This window comes from Cnephaeus nilssonii (genome assembly GCF_951640355.1).
Source record: "Cnephaeus nilssonii genome assembly, chromosome: X".
Taxonomy (NCBI): Eukaryota; Metazoa; Chordata; class Mammalia; order Chiroptera; family Vespertilionidae; genus Cnephaeus; species Cnephaeus nilssonii.
This window is the reverse complement of record NC_137071.1, coordinates 124,062,908-124,077,035: the sequence shown is the minus strand read 5'-3', so window position 1 is coordinate 124,077,035 and position 14,128 is coordinate 124,062,908. Positions and strand designations below refer to the sequence as shown.

At 43.0% G+C, this 14,128-nt stretch overlaps 1 protein-coding gene across 3 annotated transcripts in view; it reads right to left on the bottom strand.

Annotated features, from left to right (window-relative positions):
- WNK3 (WNK lysine deficient protein kinase 3) overlaps nucleotides 1-14,128 on the bottom strand; it is a 121,747-nt gene that overhangs the window by 19,872 nt on the left and 87,747 nt on the right. For all 3 annotated transcript variants that reach the window (XM_079765008.1, XM_079765007.1, XM_079765009.1), the window contains 5 exons: nucleotides 12,537-12,653; nucleotides 10,478-10,633; nucleotides 10,345-10,396; nucleotides 8,408-8,545; nucleotides 6,862-7,805 (listed from right to left, as the gene is read on the bottom strand). In XM_079765008.1, the coding sequence (XP_079621134.1) occupies nucleotides 6,862-7,805; nucleotides 8,408-8,545; nucleotides 10,345-10,396; nucleotides 10,478-10,633; nucleotides 12,537-12,653 (1,407 nt within the window). The remainder of the gene's footprint in view (nucleotides 1-6,861; nucleotides 7,806-8,407; nucleotides 8,546-10,344; nucleotides 10,397-10,477; nucleotides 10,634-12,536; nucleotides 12,654-14,128) is intronic.

Below are 14,128 nucleotides of genomic sequence, written 5' to 3'. Positions count from 1 at the left end.
GGAAGCATGGCCCATGCCTTCCTCGAAATCTCTGGAGGTAGGCTACAATAATGATGCATAGTATTTATGAGGCGACTAACAAGACATGTTATAGGGGAAAAAGAAAAGATGAGTACACAAGTAAGAATCACCAAACACTTATGGGAAATCAACACAATAAAAAAAACACTTAACTCAACAAACAGAAGAATAGCCAAGGAACTAGCATTAGTAACATAAAATAAGACTGATATCTTCAAGAGATATGTGAATATACAACATCTATAAGAAAAAACAACGAACTACCTACAATGACTAGAAATTAAAAACATAATCATTGACATTAAAAAATAGCTGAATAGGACATTGGAAACAGCTTAAAAATTGAGAAATTCTCCCAGTATAGAAAGCAAAGGGACAGAGATGAAAGTGTGAAATGAAAAGTTAATAGATAAGAAAAACAGGAAATGAAATAAAACTATCTCTATTCACAGATGATATGATCTTATATACTATATAGAAAATCCTAAATAACACACCCAAAGCTGTCAGAGCTAATAAACTCAGCAAACTTGTAGAATATAACACTCCCAAAAAATCAGTTCTATTTCTATACACTAGCAATAAAAAAATCTGAAAAGTAAATTAAGAAAACAATTCCATTTGTAATAACAACAAAGAATGACAAGTGGTGCTGGAACAACTGGATCTCCACATACAAAATACTGAAGCTGGACCCTTCTTAATACGATGTACAAAAATTAACTCAAAATGATCCTACCATATGTAATTAATCAAGTGTGAAGTAAAATAAAGACATATTTGGACATTAAAAAACTATTATTTCAACATGGTATTGCTTTTTATTTAAAAAAAACCCCACCATGTTTCACATATTCAAAAGTTCAGCCATTTAAACTATCCAGTTGAGTGGGTTTTTTAAAAATTGAATTTACTGGGGTGACATGGTTCACAAAAGAATACATCTCACACTGCATTGTGCACCCAACATACACACATACACACGTCTCTCATGCAACATATTTTAAAATATCAGTCACAGAAACATTTCGGGGAGGGAGGAATTTTAGGACACCAGAAACAATGGCAGGTAAGTTTGATCAAGATGCAGCAATGGACACTTAAACAAAAGAATCCATTTGACAGTAACACTTGGAAGAAGTCTCCTTCAAATAACAAAGTGTAAATGACAGAGAATTTTATTTCATTTTAAAAAATATATATTTTATTGATTTTTTACAGAGAGGAAGGGAGAGGGATAGAGAGTTAGAAACATCGATGAGAGAGACACATCGATCAGCTGCCTCCTGCACAACCCCTACTGGGGATGTGCCCGCAACCAAGGTACATGCCCCCGACCGGAATCGAACCCGGGACCTTTCAGTCCGCAGGCCGACGCTCTATCCACTGAGCCAAACCGGTCAGGGCTATATTTCATTTTTTATAGTCCTAATCACATTATATGATCATTAGATAATATTTATAATATAAATGCTATTTATTGATTTCCAATTCTTTAAATCAAACTATAGACAAAGTACAACCAATAATTACAGAAAATATATAGATGCTAAACTTTACCAAAATTAAAAAGGAATCCTATCTAATAAAAGAGTAATATGCAAATTGACCATCATTCCAACACACAAGATGGCTGCCCCCATGTGGACTCAAGATGGCCACCACAAGATGGCCAGCAGGGGAGGGCAGTTGGGAGGGACCAGGCCTGCAAGGGAGGGCAGTTGGGGGCAATCAAGCCTGCAGGGGAGGGCAGTTAGGGGTGACCAGGCCTGCAAGGGAGGGCAGTTGGGGGTGACCAGGCCAGCAGAGGAGGGAAGTTGGGGGCGATCGGGCCTGCAGGGAAGGGCAGTGTGGGGGACACAGGCTTGCAGGGGAGAGCAGTTGGGGGGGACCAGGCCTTCAGGGGAGGGCAGTTAGGGGTGACCAGGCCTGCAGGGGAGGGAAGTTGGGGGCAAACAGGCTGGCAGGGGAGCAGTTAGGCATCAATCAGGCTGGCAGGGGAGTGGTTAGGGGGTGATCAGGCTAGCAGGCAGAAGTGGTTAGGGGCAATCAGGAAGGCAGGCAGGCGAGCAGTTGGGAGTCAGCAGTCCTGGATTGTGAGAGGGATGTCTGACTGCCCATTTAGGCCAGATCCTACCGGGATCAGGCCTAAACGGGCAGTAGGACATTCCTCGAGAGGTCCCAGATTGGAGAGGGTGCAGGCTGGGCTGAGGGACACACACCCCCGTGCACGAATTTCGGGCACCGGGCCTCTAGTCTACATAATAAAAGAGTAACATGCTAATTGATCGTACCTTCGCGACGCCCACCAGCCAATCAGGAGTGAGTATGCAAATCAACCCAACAAAGATGGTGGGTTAATTTGCATACACAGGTGCCGAGCGCCTAGGGGCAGGGCGGGATGCTTGTGTCATCGCCATGGCGATGATGCAGGCATTCGGCACCACTCCAGCTGCTCCAGGCCTCTGGGCAGTGTGGGAAGGCAGAAAGGTGGCTCCGGGCCGGAGTGGAAAGGTGGCTCCGGCCAGAGCGAAGGCGCTGCCGGCAGCAAGGGGAAGGAAGGCCCATTCTTGCACGAATCTTCTATATATTCGTGCAAGAATGGCCTCTAGTATAATTAATAAAAATTGGAAGATGTACGAGTGGAGGAAAGAAAAAGTATAATTCCCTCACCCTTCATAGCAGTAAGCCAATAAGTACTGTCTGAAATTACTAAATTAAAAAATGAATAAGTATATTATTTACTAGTTATTAATGGCAATGAGCACAAGAATTAAAACAGAAACTTAGGTCCTAGCCGGTGTGACTCAGTGGATAGAGTGTCAGCCTGTGGACTGGGATTCCAGTCAAGGGCACATGCCCAGGTTGTGGGCTGGATCACCAGTAGGGGGAGTGCAGGAGGCAGCCGATCAATGGTTCACTCTCATCATTGATGTTTCTATCTCTCTTCCTCTCCTTTCCTCACTGAAATACATAAAAATATATTTAAAAAACAAAAAAATAAAACAGGATCTTAGGCCGAAACCGGTTTGGCTCAGTGGATAGAGTGTCTGCCTGTGGACTCAAAGGTCCCGGGTTCGATTCCGGTCAAGGGCATGTACCTTGGTTGCGGGCACATCCCCAGTAGGGGGTGTGCAAGAGGCAGCTGATCGATGTTTCTCTCTCATCGATGTTTCTAACTCTCTATCCCTCTCTCTTCCTCTCTGTAAAAAATCAATAAAATATATTAAAAAACAAACAAACAAACAAACAAACAAAAAAACAGGATCTTAGAACGGCCGGTGTGGCTCAGTTTTTAAGCATCAGCTTATGAACCAGAAGGTCAGGGTTTGATTCCCAGGCAGAGCACATACCCGGGTTGTGGACTCGATCCCCAGTGTGGAGGGGGGGTGCATACAGGAGGCAGCTAATTGATGGCTTTATCTCATCACTGATGCTTCTAACTCTCTCTCCCTTTCCCTTCCTCTTTGAAATAAATAAAAATCTATTAAAAACCAAAACAAAACCCCCAAATCAAGAACTTAACCGTGTTTGGGGAGTGCAATGGGGGTTGGGGGTGTTAACAAAACAATTACTTTAAATTTTCTATTCTTCTGAATTGCTTTCATGTTTATGTATTAATTGAATAACTTAAAATTACTATTTACCAAAAAGTAAATATTTAAATTATATCTATTCAATAAAATATTTTACTATTGCTCTAAAAATTTAAGTGAGGTGGAACGATATGTACTGACATGAATAGTACAAAATAAGTGGGAAAAAATGCAATCGACCCGGCCAGTGTGGCTCAGTGGTTGAGCATCGACCTGTGAACCAGGTGGTCACAGTTTGATTCCCGGTCAGGACACATGCCTGGATTGTGGGCTTAATCCCCAGTGTGGGGCATGTAAGAGGCAGCCAATCAATGATTCTCTCTCATTGATGTTTCTATCTCTCCCTTACTCTCTAAAATCAATAAAAATATATTGTTAAGAAATGCAAACCAGTCCACCTATGTAAAGAAGTATATGTAGCCCTGGCTGGTATGACTTCAATTAGTTGAGGGTCACCCTATACAACAAAAGGCCACCAGTTCGATTCTAGGTCAGGACACAAGCCTGGGTTTTGGGCTTGGTCCCTAGTAGCGGGTGCAAGAGGCAGCCGATCGATGTCTCTCTCTCTCATCAATAAAAACATTAAAAAAAGAAGTGTCTATATATATAAAAGCCTAAGCAACCATTCAACCAGCCGGTAGCTACAATGCACAATGACCACCAGGGGGCAGACACTTAATGCACAGGCATGGAAACATGGAACAGACTGATGAATCTTGGAGGGAAGTGGGGAGGGTGGGAAGAGATTAACCAAAGATCTCATATGCATACCAGAGGCCTGGTGCACAGATTCGTACACCGGTGGGGTCCGTCAGCCTGGCCTGCGCCCTCTCGCAATCCAGGACTCCTCAGGGGATGTCAGAGAGCCGGTTTGGCCCAATTCCCACAGGGCAGGCCGAGGGACCCCAGTGGTGCACAAATCCGTGCACTGGGCCTCTAGTATATAAATATATAATATGTATCCATGTCTCGTAAATATCCTATCTAATAAAAGAATAATGTGCAAATTGACCATACTTCTGTTACACCCACCAGCCAATCAGGAGTGAGTATGCAAATTAGCCCAATCAAGATGGCTGCAGCCACGGAGTTGAGCAAGAGGCTTGGATTTCCCCGGCAATGGAGGAAGCCAAGCTTCCTGCACACCCTGGCCGGCCCAGGCCTCTGCTCAAGGCTACAAAGTTTCAATTATAGAAGATAAATAAATCCCAGATACCAGGGCCTCCACTTGGGTTGCCGGGGGGCGTGGCCAGCCTCCAAACCACCACAGGCCCTTCACTCAGGCTGCCCTACGCCCTAAGGGAACCCCCACCCTGATCCAGGACACCCTTCAGGGCAAACCAGCTGGCCCCCACCCGTGCACCAGACATCTATCCTATCTAATAAAAGTAATATGCAAATTGACCGTCACTCCAACACAAGATGGCCGCCACATGTGGTCAAAGATGGCTGCCCCCATGAGGACACAAGATAGCTGCCACAAGATGGCCAGCAGGGGAGGGCAGTTGTGGGCGAACAGGCCAGAAGGGGAGGCACCAAGCCTGCAAGGGAGGACAGTTGGGGGCAATCAAGCCTGCAGGGGAGGGCAGTTAGGGGTGAACAGGCCGACAGAGGAGGGAAGTTGGGGGTGACCGGGCCTGTAGAAAAGGGCAGTTGGGCGGGACCTAGGCCTGCAGGGGAGAGCAACTGGAGGGGGGGGGTACCAGGCCTGCAGGGGAGGGAAGTTAGGGGCAATCAGGCTGGCAGGGGAGCAGTTAGGCATCAATCAAGCTGGCAGGGGAGTGGTTAGGGGGTGATCAGGCTGGCAGGCAGAAGTGGTTAGGGGCAATCAGGAAGGCAGGCAGGTGAGCAATTGGGAGCCAGCAGTCCTGGATTGTGAGAGGGATGTCCGACTGCCCGTTTAGGCCCAATCCTACTGGAATTGGGCCTAAATGGGCAGTCGGACATCCCTCAAGGGGTCCCAGATTGGAGAGGGTGCAGGCTGGGCTGAGGGACACACCCCCCCGTGCACGAATTTCAGGCACCGGGCTTCTAGTATAGTGTATATATAAAGAAATATGTCTAGATAAATATGTGTATGTCAGTTAAAACCATGTCTGAAAAGATTTATTTACAGCTATGTCTATAGGTTTGGAAGTGGGATGGATTTTACTCTATATATACACAAATACTATTTAAATATAATAATATAAATAATAGATACAATGGTAAAGATTTAGAAACATGACTATAATATACTATAAATTGAAAAAATAACGTTGCAGATCAATATGTAGATAGCACAATCCTATTTTTGTGAATGAAAAATTCCAGGTATGTAAATAGATCTGTGTAAGCTCAAGTCAAGAAGGGTTAAGTACCCAAAAAGTACCCAAAGAACCTTCCCATGGATACAGACAATCGGGTGGTGAAGGCCTGGGGCAGGTGGGGGAGTGGCGCAGGGGAGGGCTGGAAGGGGTCAATGGGAGGGAAAGGGGACATATGTAATACTTTCAACAATAATGATTTTTTTAAAAAGAAGGGCTAAGTACCAAATAGTAAATAAACATCAGATAATGATTACTTCTGTGATTTAAAGAGACAGAAAAGGGAAATTAAATTGCTATATTATGTAACCTAAAAAAAGAAAGTCATGAGATTGTGGATGAAAGAAAAATTTTAAATAAATTAAACCCACAAAAACAAAATTACATTAATACCATAAAATTCTTGAAAAGGAAACTAACAACAGACATTTTTAACTGTAAATCTAAAAGTAAGTTCTTCCTACCCACAAAATCAATAAATCAGTCCTGTTCTTGTTATTAATACAAAACAGATTTGGCTTGCAAGTTCCTAACTAATTCACCAGAGGGCGCTCTTACCATAAATAGGTCTGCCATCTCTGTTGAGAAGCTCTGGTCACCTGCAACTAAGATGGCCTTCTGAAATACCTGTGCCCTCGGAATCTTGTGACACAGACAATTACATTCCGAAGGATAGAACTTTAGCAAAGAATGTTTTGCCTGGCTGGTGTAGCTCAGTGGTTGAGGGGTGACTTATGAAGCAGGAAATCACGGTTCGATTGGTCCCCAGTAGGGGGTATGCAGGAGGCAGCTGAACAACGATTCTCTCTCATCATTGAAGCTCCTCTCTCTCTCTCCCATTCCCTTCCTCTCAGAAATCAATAAAAACATGTATTTTTAAAGAATGCATTTTTTAAAAGCACAAGGATAAGGAATTGTTTAGAAAGAATCATACTTACATGTAAACATAATTCGCTGGGTACAGAAGTAATCACATTCAGGTCCCTTTTGAACACTGATACGTTAGCAGGCTGACTGGCAGCCACATTGGACAGAACCTTAGAGCCTGTCTGCTGACAACTGGGGGACTGCGCAGGACTGTCTTGAATTCCACAGTGACTGATGGCTATGACTTCTGGCACCGGACACGAGAGTGTATCTTCAGCACAGGAAGAAAATGGAGAGTCTATGCTTTGGGTGTCCTTCTGGCTGTCAGGGTAGATGCTAGTCATGCTATGCTCCTGATAGAGCAAGTTTCTTAGTTTTTCATCTAGAGTTTTAATTCGGTTATCTGCAAACTCCATTTTTGGAGGTCTTTCCCCATCTGATTCCAGGACAGTGGGTAGAAGGGTAGACGGTTCAAGGCCGGGGGTCTGAGTGGGGATGACCTTCTTAGGAGAACTTGCTTCAGTGTTCACTGTGGTTTTCTCTACTTCTTGGGAAGTAAACTCTGCATCCATAGTTGGCTGCTGCACTGATAAGGATTGAGGCCTTTGATCAGAAATCAATGCTGAAGTTTTAAGAGAGTTACCAGCAATCTGAGTCGACTCGCCAGGAGGTGCCGTGAGTACATTAGCCTGACTGGCAGCTTGGTGACAGGGAAGCACAGGTAGAAATGTTCCGGCTTGGTTGGTGGGTCCCTCACATTTAACTGGAACTGTACGAACTGAAGTAGCAGCGTAAGCGGAACTACTTACAACTGTTGCCATTCTCTGCCTGTCATCTTCCACTTGATAAAGTACAGCTGACTGCTTAGTTTCTACACTGGCACATTCAGAAATCTTACCATCAACCACATCCTTGTGTTCTGACTGGGAGGTGAAAAGTGCACGCTGGCATGGATTATTTTCTAGAGTGAGCAGTGTGTCCTGTGACATTTCCTTATTATTTGTTTTTCTTGGACCTGGAACAATAACAAAGAATGGGTAAGCATGTATTGGTAAGCACAAAGCATGAACTACTACCCAAACTCAAAGGGGACAGGTAGATCAAGGGGCAAATGAGAACTTGTGTGAAAGTACTTTTGTAAAAAGGACTCAGAATATACAATTCTACCTGCGAAGGAAAAGAAAAGCTTTTCTTTTTAAAAAATAAATATTAAATAAAAATGGCTTAAGTTACACCCTGGTATTAACATCTTCCAAAATGATTATGAAAATTCTCATAAGCACAAAATACCCACGAAAACAAGTTAAAAATATGGTCCAGCCCTGGCCAGCGTGGCTCAGTTCATTGGTGTCATCCTGTGCACCAAAAGGTTGCAGGTTTGATTACTGGTCAGGGTACATGCCTGGGTTGCAGGCTCAATCCCCAGTAGGGGTTGTGCAGGAGGCAGCTGATTGATGTTTCACTCTCACATTGAAGTTTCTCTCTCTCTCTCACTCCCCCTCTCCCTTCCCCTCTCTAAAAAAAGCAAATTAAAAATCCTTAAAAAAAAGATACGGTCCATATTTTGCACCCCTATCCTCCAAGTCTGGATAAAGTTGGCAGAGAATGAATGCTTACTAGAAAGTGGATATAGCCCAGGCACTGTAGATATGGACTGCTGAAGAGAAGGAGGAGATTGAGCCTCACGGTTTCTTATCGTTTGATTGATACAGAATCGCCACCGACCAACTGGGGATGACTGAGGAGCAGATTCATCTGTGGAAAATTTAATATGCTAAGCAACTGTCAGCATGTTTACCTTACTGACTAAGGAAACCAGGTTAAAACACCAATTTTTCTTGTACCTCCATTTCCAACAACACTAGGATGTGTGCAATTTATGAGACCAGACCTCCTCCCCAATCCTGAAAAATACTCTAAAGAATTAAGAATAGCCCTTCCCTGCCCTAGCTGGTTTGGCACAGTGGTTGAACCATGGGCCCTCAGACTGAAGGGTCCTGGGTTTGATTCCAGTCAAGGGCACAGACCTCAGTTTCAGGCTAGATCCCCAGCCCTGGCCAGGGTGTGTGCAGGAGGCAACCAATTTGTCTCTTTCACATCGATGTTTCTCTCTCTTTGTCTCTCCCCTCCTGTCCACTCTCTCAAAAATCAATGGAAAGATATCCTCGGGTGAGGATTAACAACAACAAAAAAAGAATAGCACAGCCGGTGTGGCTCAGTTGGTTGAGCTTCGTCCCATGCACCAAGAGGTCATTTCCCGGTCAGGGCACATGCCTGGGTTGCAAACTCAATCCCCAAGTAGTGGGTGAGCAGGAGGCAAGCTGATCAATGTTTCTCTGTCATTGAAAGTTCAATCTCCCTCTCCCTTCCTCTGTCTCTAAAATCAATAAAAACTTAAAAAATGTTTTAAAAAGAATTAAACATAAGATGACTTCAGAGAAAGATTTTAGATTCTTCTGAAACAAACATATCAATAGCAGTTAGAAGCCGGGCACTTTTTTTTTTTTGGGGGGGGGGGGCGGGGGGTTGGGGGAGGAAGAAAGCACTTTTACCATTAAGGCCTACATTTCCTGTTCTGTATCCTGATTATGGTGCTTATAGAAATCTACACTAAGTATCACAACTTCCAGGACTGTACACCAAAAGAAAAAAGTCAATTTTCCTGTATGACAACTTAAAAAAATAAAGTAAAATAAGCCCCTACGTCCTTACCCCTACTTTGTAAACTTACTGAAATAAGTAATTCTCTATTAAACGTTACACTAGTTTGCCAGCCAGAAATCTGTTCAGACTCCTGCTAACGAGAAAAAGAAGCTAGAGAAGGACCCTGGCATTCCAGCACAAACTGAATTTCAGGGGAATGGTATCTGGTTCCATAACTCGCACACCACCTGTTGCTTCTTCGTGTCGTTATAATTCCTTCAGAGGTCCTCACTTGTCTATGGCTTTTCTCCCCCTCCCAGATACTCTAAATATACCCATGACCAGAGCTGAGAAGAATGGAGAGATCAAGTCCTCAGAGAAAACAGAGGACCCCTCCCCCCTTTTTAGTCCCTGGAAGTTTATCTGGAATCTGATTTACAAAAACTTAGTGACCAGAGCAAGGAGAAGCTTATCACTAGTGGAATGAAATCATATCAGTGACTATTAAAACACGAGGTAAACTTTGAACATAATGATTTTAGTTAAGAACGTTTCTGTACATCTCACGTGGGGGAGGGGAGAAACGGACTTAGCAGTCAAGTTCAAATAATAAAGCCGTTAAAGATCATCAGTACCATGACTGCTTTTTCTGGTAGCATACCATACAGCAACTCAGAAATAAATGAATCAGATAAAGAACCAAGCCTTGAAGGAAATTTGGAGAATAGTTTTACTTCTTATTCTACTTTCTTCTGGGCTATAAAGTTCTTTCAGAGCATGGGAAATCCTACATTAACAACTTATCTAATTCCTTTATTGGCCAACATCTTTCTCAATGAAGATGTATCAATTAAAGTCTCCCAATGTCTTGTTTCAAATGCCAACTGGTAAATTTTATTAAATATACTTACTGCTGGTTTGAGTGGATGCAGAATTTATCTGTGCTTGTTCAGATGACCCTGTCTGAATTAAAAATGAATAGGTAAATAAAGAAGTTTCTGATACATATCCCAGAAGACCTATTTGCTAAATAATTGCTCTTACTTGGCCACTGCTGGGTTCTACAGCGACAGCGTCAACTCCACTGGCTCTTTCTGCAGCAGAGTGGACATGAAGAATCTCCTGGGCTTGACCTACAATAGCCCTCAATTCTTCTACAAATTTTTCTTTCTCACTATCCAGCACAAAGTTATCTTCAACCTGTCCAAAAGTAAAAGTAAGTCTATTTACGAGAATGAATTTAGTGTCTTCCAAATTATAGTATTATGTCTATCAATGGTTACTACCCTAAAGAAAAATAAATTAAAATTTATTATTTACATCCAAATGCCACAACAGAATTAACAAAGACCAGTTATTAAATTATTAGTTCTATTTTGAGACCACTAACATTTGTCAGGTTGGCATTACCTCCCAGAGAAGAAGCCAGCATTTGAAAAACTATCTGGCATTCTAGAAATTGATTGTCATTTGAAGGACATAACTGAGGCAATGGCCCAGGAATATATGTCTAAAGAAAACTGGCAGAAACAAAAGCATGTGTACTCTTCCTGTCACAGTAGCCCATCCCCATTTTTTAAAATAGGTTTTTATTTTCAGTTTTTAAAAATATATTTTTATTGATTTCAGAAAGGAAGGGAGAGGGAGAGAGAGAGAGAGACAGAAACATCAATAATGAGAGAGCATTATTGATCAGCTGCCTCCTGCACATCCCCTACTGGGGATCGAGCCTGCAGCTGTGCATGTGCCCTGATCAGAATTGAACCCTGACCTCCTGTTCCATTGAGCCCAAACCGGCCGGGCACATCCTCATTTTTAAAAAATGGAAAAATATGCCCTGTACAGTGTGACACAGTGGAATGTCATCGTAAGCACCGAGAGTTTCTGGTTTGATTCCCAATCAGGGCACATATCCGGGTTGCGTGCAGGAGGCAGCTGATCAATGTTATGCTATTTCTCTCTTCTCCCTTCCTCTCTCTTTAAAAATCAATAATCTATTCTTTAAAAAAATAACAAACAAACAAACAAACAAATGGGAAAATACTAACTTAAGCCTAACAATTCAGGAAAAATATGAAAATTAAATGACATAATGAACATCACTTAAACACTGAAATATAACATGTTATATCAGTGGCTAACACATCAGAATTAACTGGTGAACCTTTTTTTACTTATTTAAGTTGGGGACAGTGAAACAAGGAAGGGCTGGGGAAATGAGCCTAGACTGGGTTACTTAGGCTCACTAAAAAGTCAGGGAAAAGACGACCTTGGGGACAGGCTCGGGGTGTTTGCCGGGGATGAACTGCCACTGCCCATTTTTGCCCTGGTTGCAAACCTCATGGGGTCCCTTAAAGTTTAGGAGATGCATGCCTGTGGGGAAAGAAGCTGGTGTGGGCAGGGCAGGTGTTGTGTGCACAGGCATGCTCCTGGGAAGATTAAATTCTGGTGAACTTTATAAACTACTAGAGGTCTGGTGCATGATATTCGTGCACTGGGGGGGGGGGGAGGGTGCCCTCAGCCCTGCTTGTGTCCTCTCGCAGTCCAGGACCCCTCGGGGGATGTCAGTCTGCCGGGTTAGGCCCGTTCCCTGGCAGACGGACATCCCCAGTTTCTGGCTGAGAGACGCTTCCCTTGTGGGAGCACACTAACCTTAGAGGGCAGCTCCTGCATTGAGCGTCTGCCCTCTGGTGGTCAGTGTGCATCATAGAGACCAGTCGTTCTGCAGTTCAGTTGATTTGCATAGTAGGGTTTTATTATATAGGATGGATGCTTAGGCCTCACCTCCAAACACTCTGATTTAATTAAGGACCTAGGGAATTGTTTTTTAAAAAACCTCTTCAGGTGATTTTAACATGCAGCCCGGGATAAAGAACCACTGATCTAAAACATCTCTCAATGAAACGCCTTCATATTTTGCAGATAAATAAACTGAAACCAGAGGAGGTGCACTGGCTTCCTCTTGATCATAACCAATTTAGCTCTGCACAAATTTTAAAAACAGTATCCTAAGAAAAAGATGACTCTGAATAAATGGGGGAAGAGTCACAGGGGAAAAAGAGAGAACACTGAAAGGAGAATCATTTGGTTTTACTGTACTTACCATATAGTCCGCAATATCCTCGGGTGCATCACCATCAACATCAAACTTGAAGGTGACCATCTTGTTATTGTGTGTCTCCAGCTGACACTCTACCATGTTGTCTCCAGAGGTTGACACCTGGGCACAAACATTTCATCACCAGATTAAGAATCAACCATGGTCGGAAAATCAACATAGTTAAAATGCCTGACTATCTTACCCAGAGCAATATACAGATTTAATGTGATCTCCATCAAAATGCCAATGGCATTTTAAAAAATAATTATATATATGTATATATATTGCTAATCCTCACCCGAGAGAAACATCGATGTGAGAGAGACTTGTCAATTGGTTGCCTCCCACATGTGCCCTAACCAAGGCCGTGGATCGAGCCTGCAACCAAGGTACATGCCCTTGACTAGACTGAACCCGGAAGCCTTCAGTCCGTGGGCCAACCCTCTATCCATTGAGCCAAAGTGGCTAGGGCAAAAAAAATATATTTTAAAAGATTTTTAATTGGTTTTTAGAGAGAGGGAGAGAGAGAAACATCGATTTGAGAAGAGACATCAATGAGCTGTTTCCTGCACACCCCCTATAGAGGATCAAGCTCACAACTCTGGCATATGCCCTGATCAGGAATTGAACTGGTGACCTCTTGGTTCATGGGTCGACACTCAAACCACTGACCCACCCCAGCCAGGTGGAAACAACTTTTATAACAAGGCAAAAACAAGTTATAATAGTATCACTATCTGCAATGCAAAGACCTAAATTTGGTCATTGATTTCCAAAACTCTCTTTAAAAAAATATTTTTAATTGATTTCAGAGAGGAAGAGAGAGGGAGAGATAGAAATATCAGTGGTGAGAGAGAATCATTGATTGGCTGCCTCCTGCACACCCCTTCCTGGAGATTGAACCCGCAAGCCGGGTATGTGCCCTGGCCAGGAATAGAACCGTGACTTCCTGGTTCATAGATCAACGTTCGACCACTGAGCAATGTTGGCACTGCTAATGAAAATGTAAACTGGTCCAACATGTTGTTAGAACAGTGATCTAGCAACATGTAATCTTCATACTGTTTGACCCACTAATTCTACTTCTAGGAATCTAACATAAAGGAAAAAATCAGGGATATGTAGTACAAAGGTTTGTGGTTCCAAGGTGTTTGCCGCAAAGACAGAGATGGTGACAGACAAACAGAAAGAAACAGACTAAATGAAAAAAAAACACAAAAAAACAGAAGGCATGATTAAATTATTTTATACAAGGAACTATCCAAGGCAGCCATTTTATTTATTTATTTTTTAAAATATATTTCTTTATTGATTTAAGAGCGTAAGGGAGAGAGATAGAAACATCAATGATAAGAGAGAATCATTGATCAGCTGCCTCTTGTACGGACCCTACTGGGGATCCAGCCCGCAACCCAGGCATGTGCCCTTGGCCAGAATCAAACCTGGGACCCTTCAGTCCGCAGGCCAATGCTCTATCTACTGAGCCAAACCAGCTAGGGCAAGGTAGCCATTTTAAATATGTTATTAAAAATTACTTAATGAGCCGAAACCAGTTTGGCTCAGTGGATAGAGCGTCGGTCTGCGAACTGAAGGGT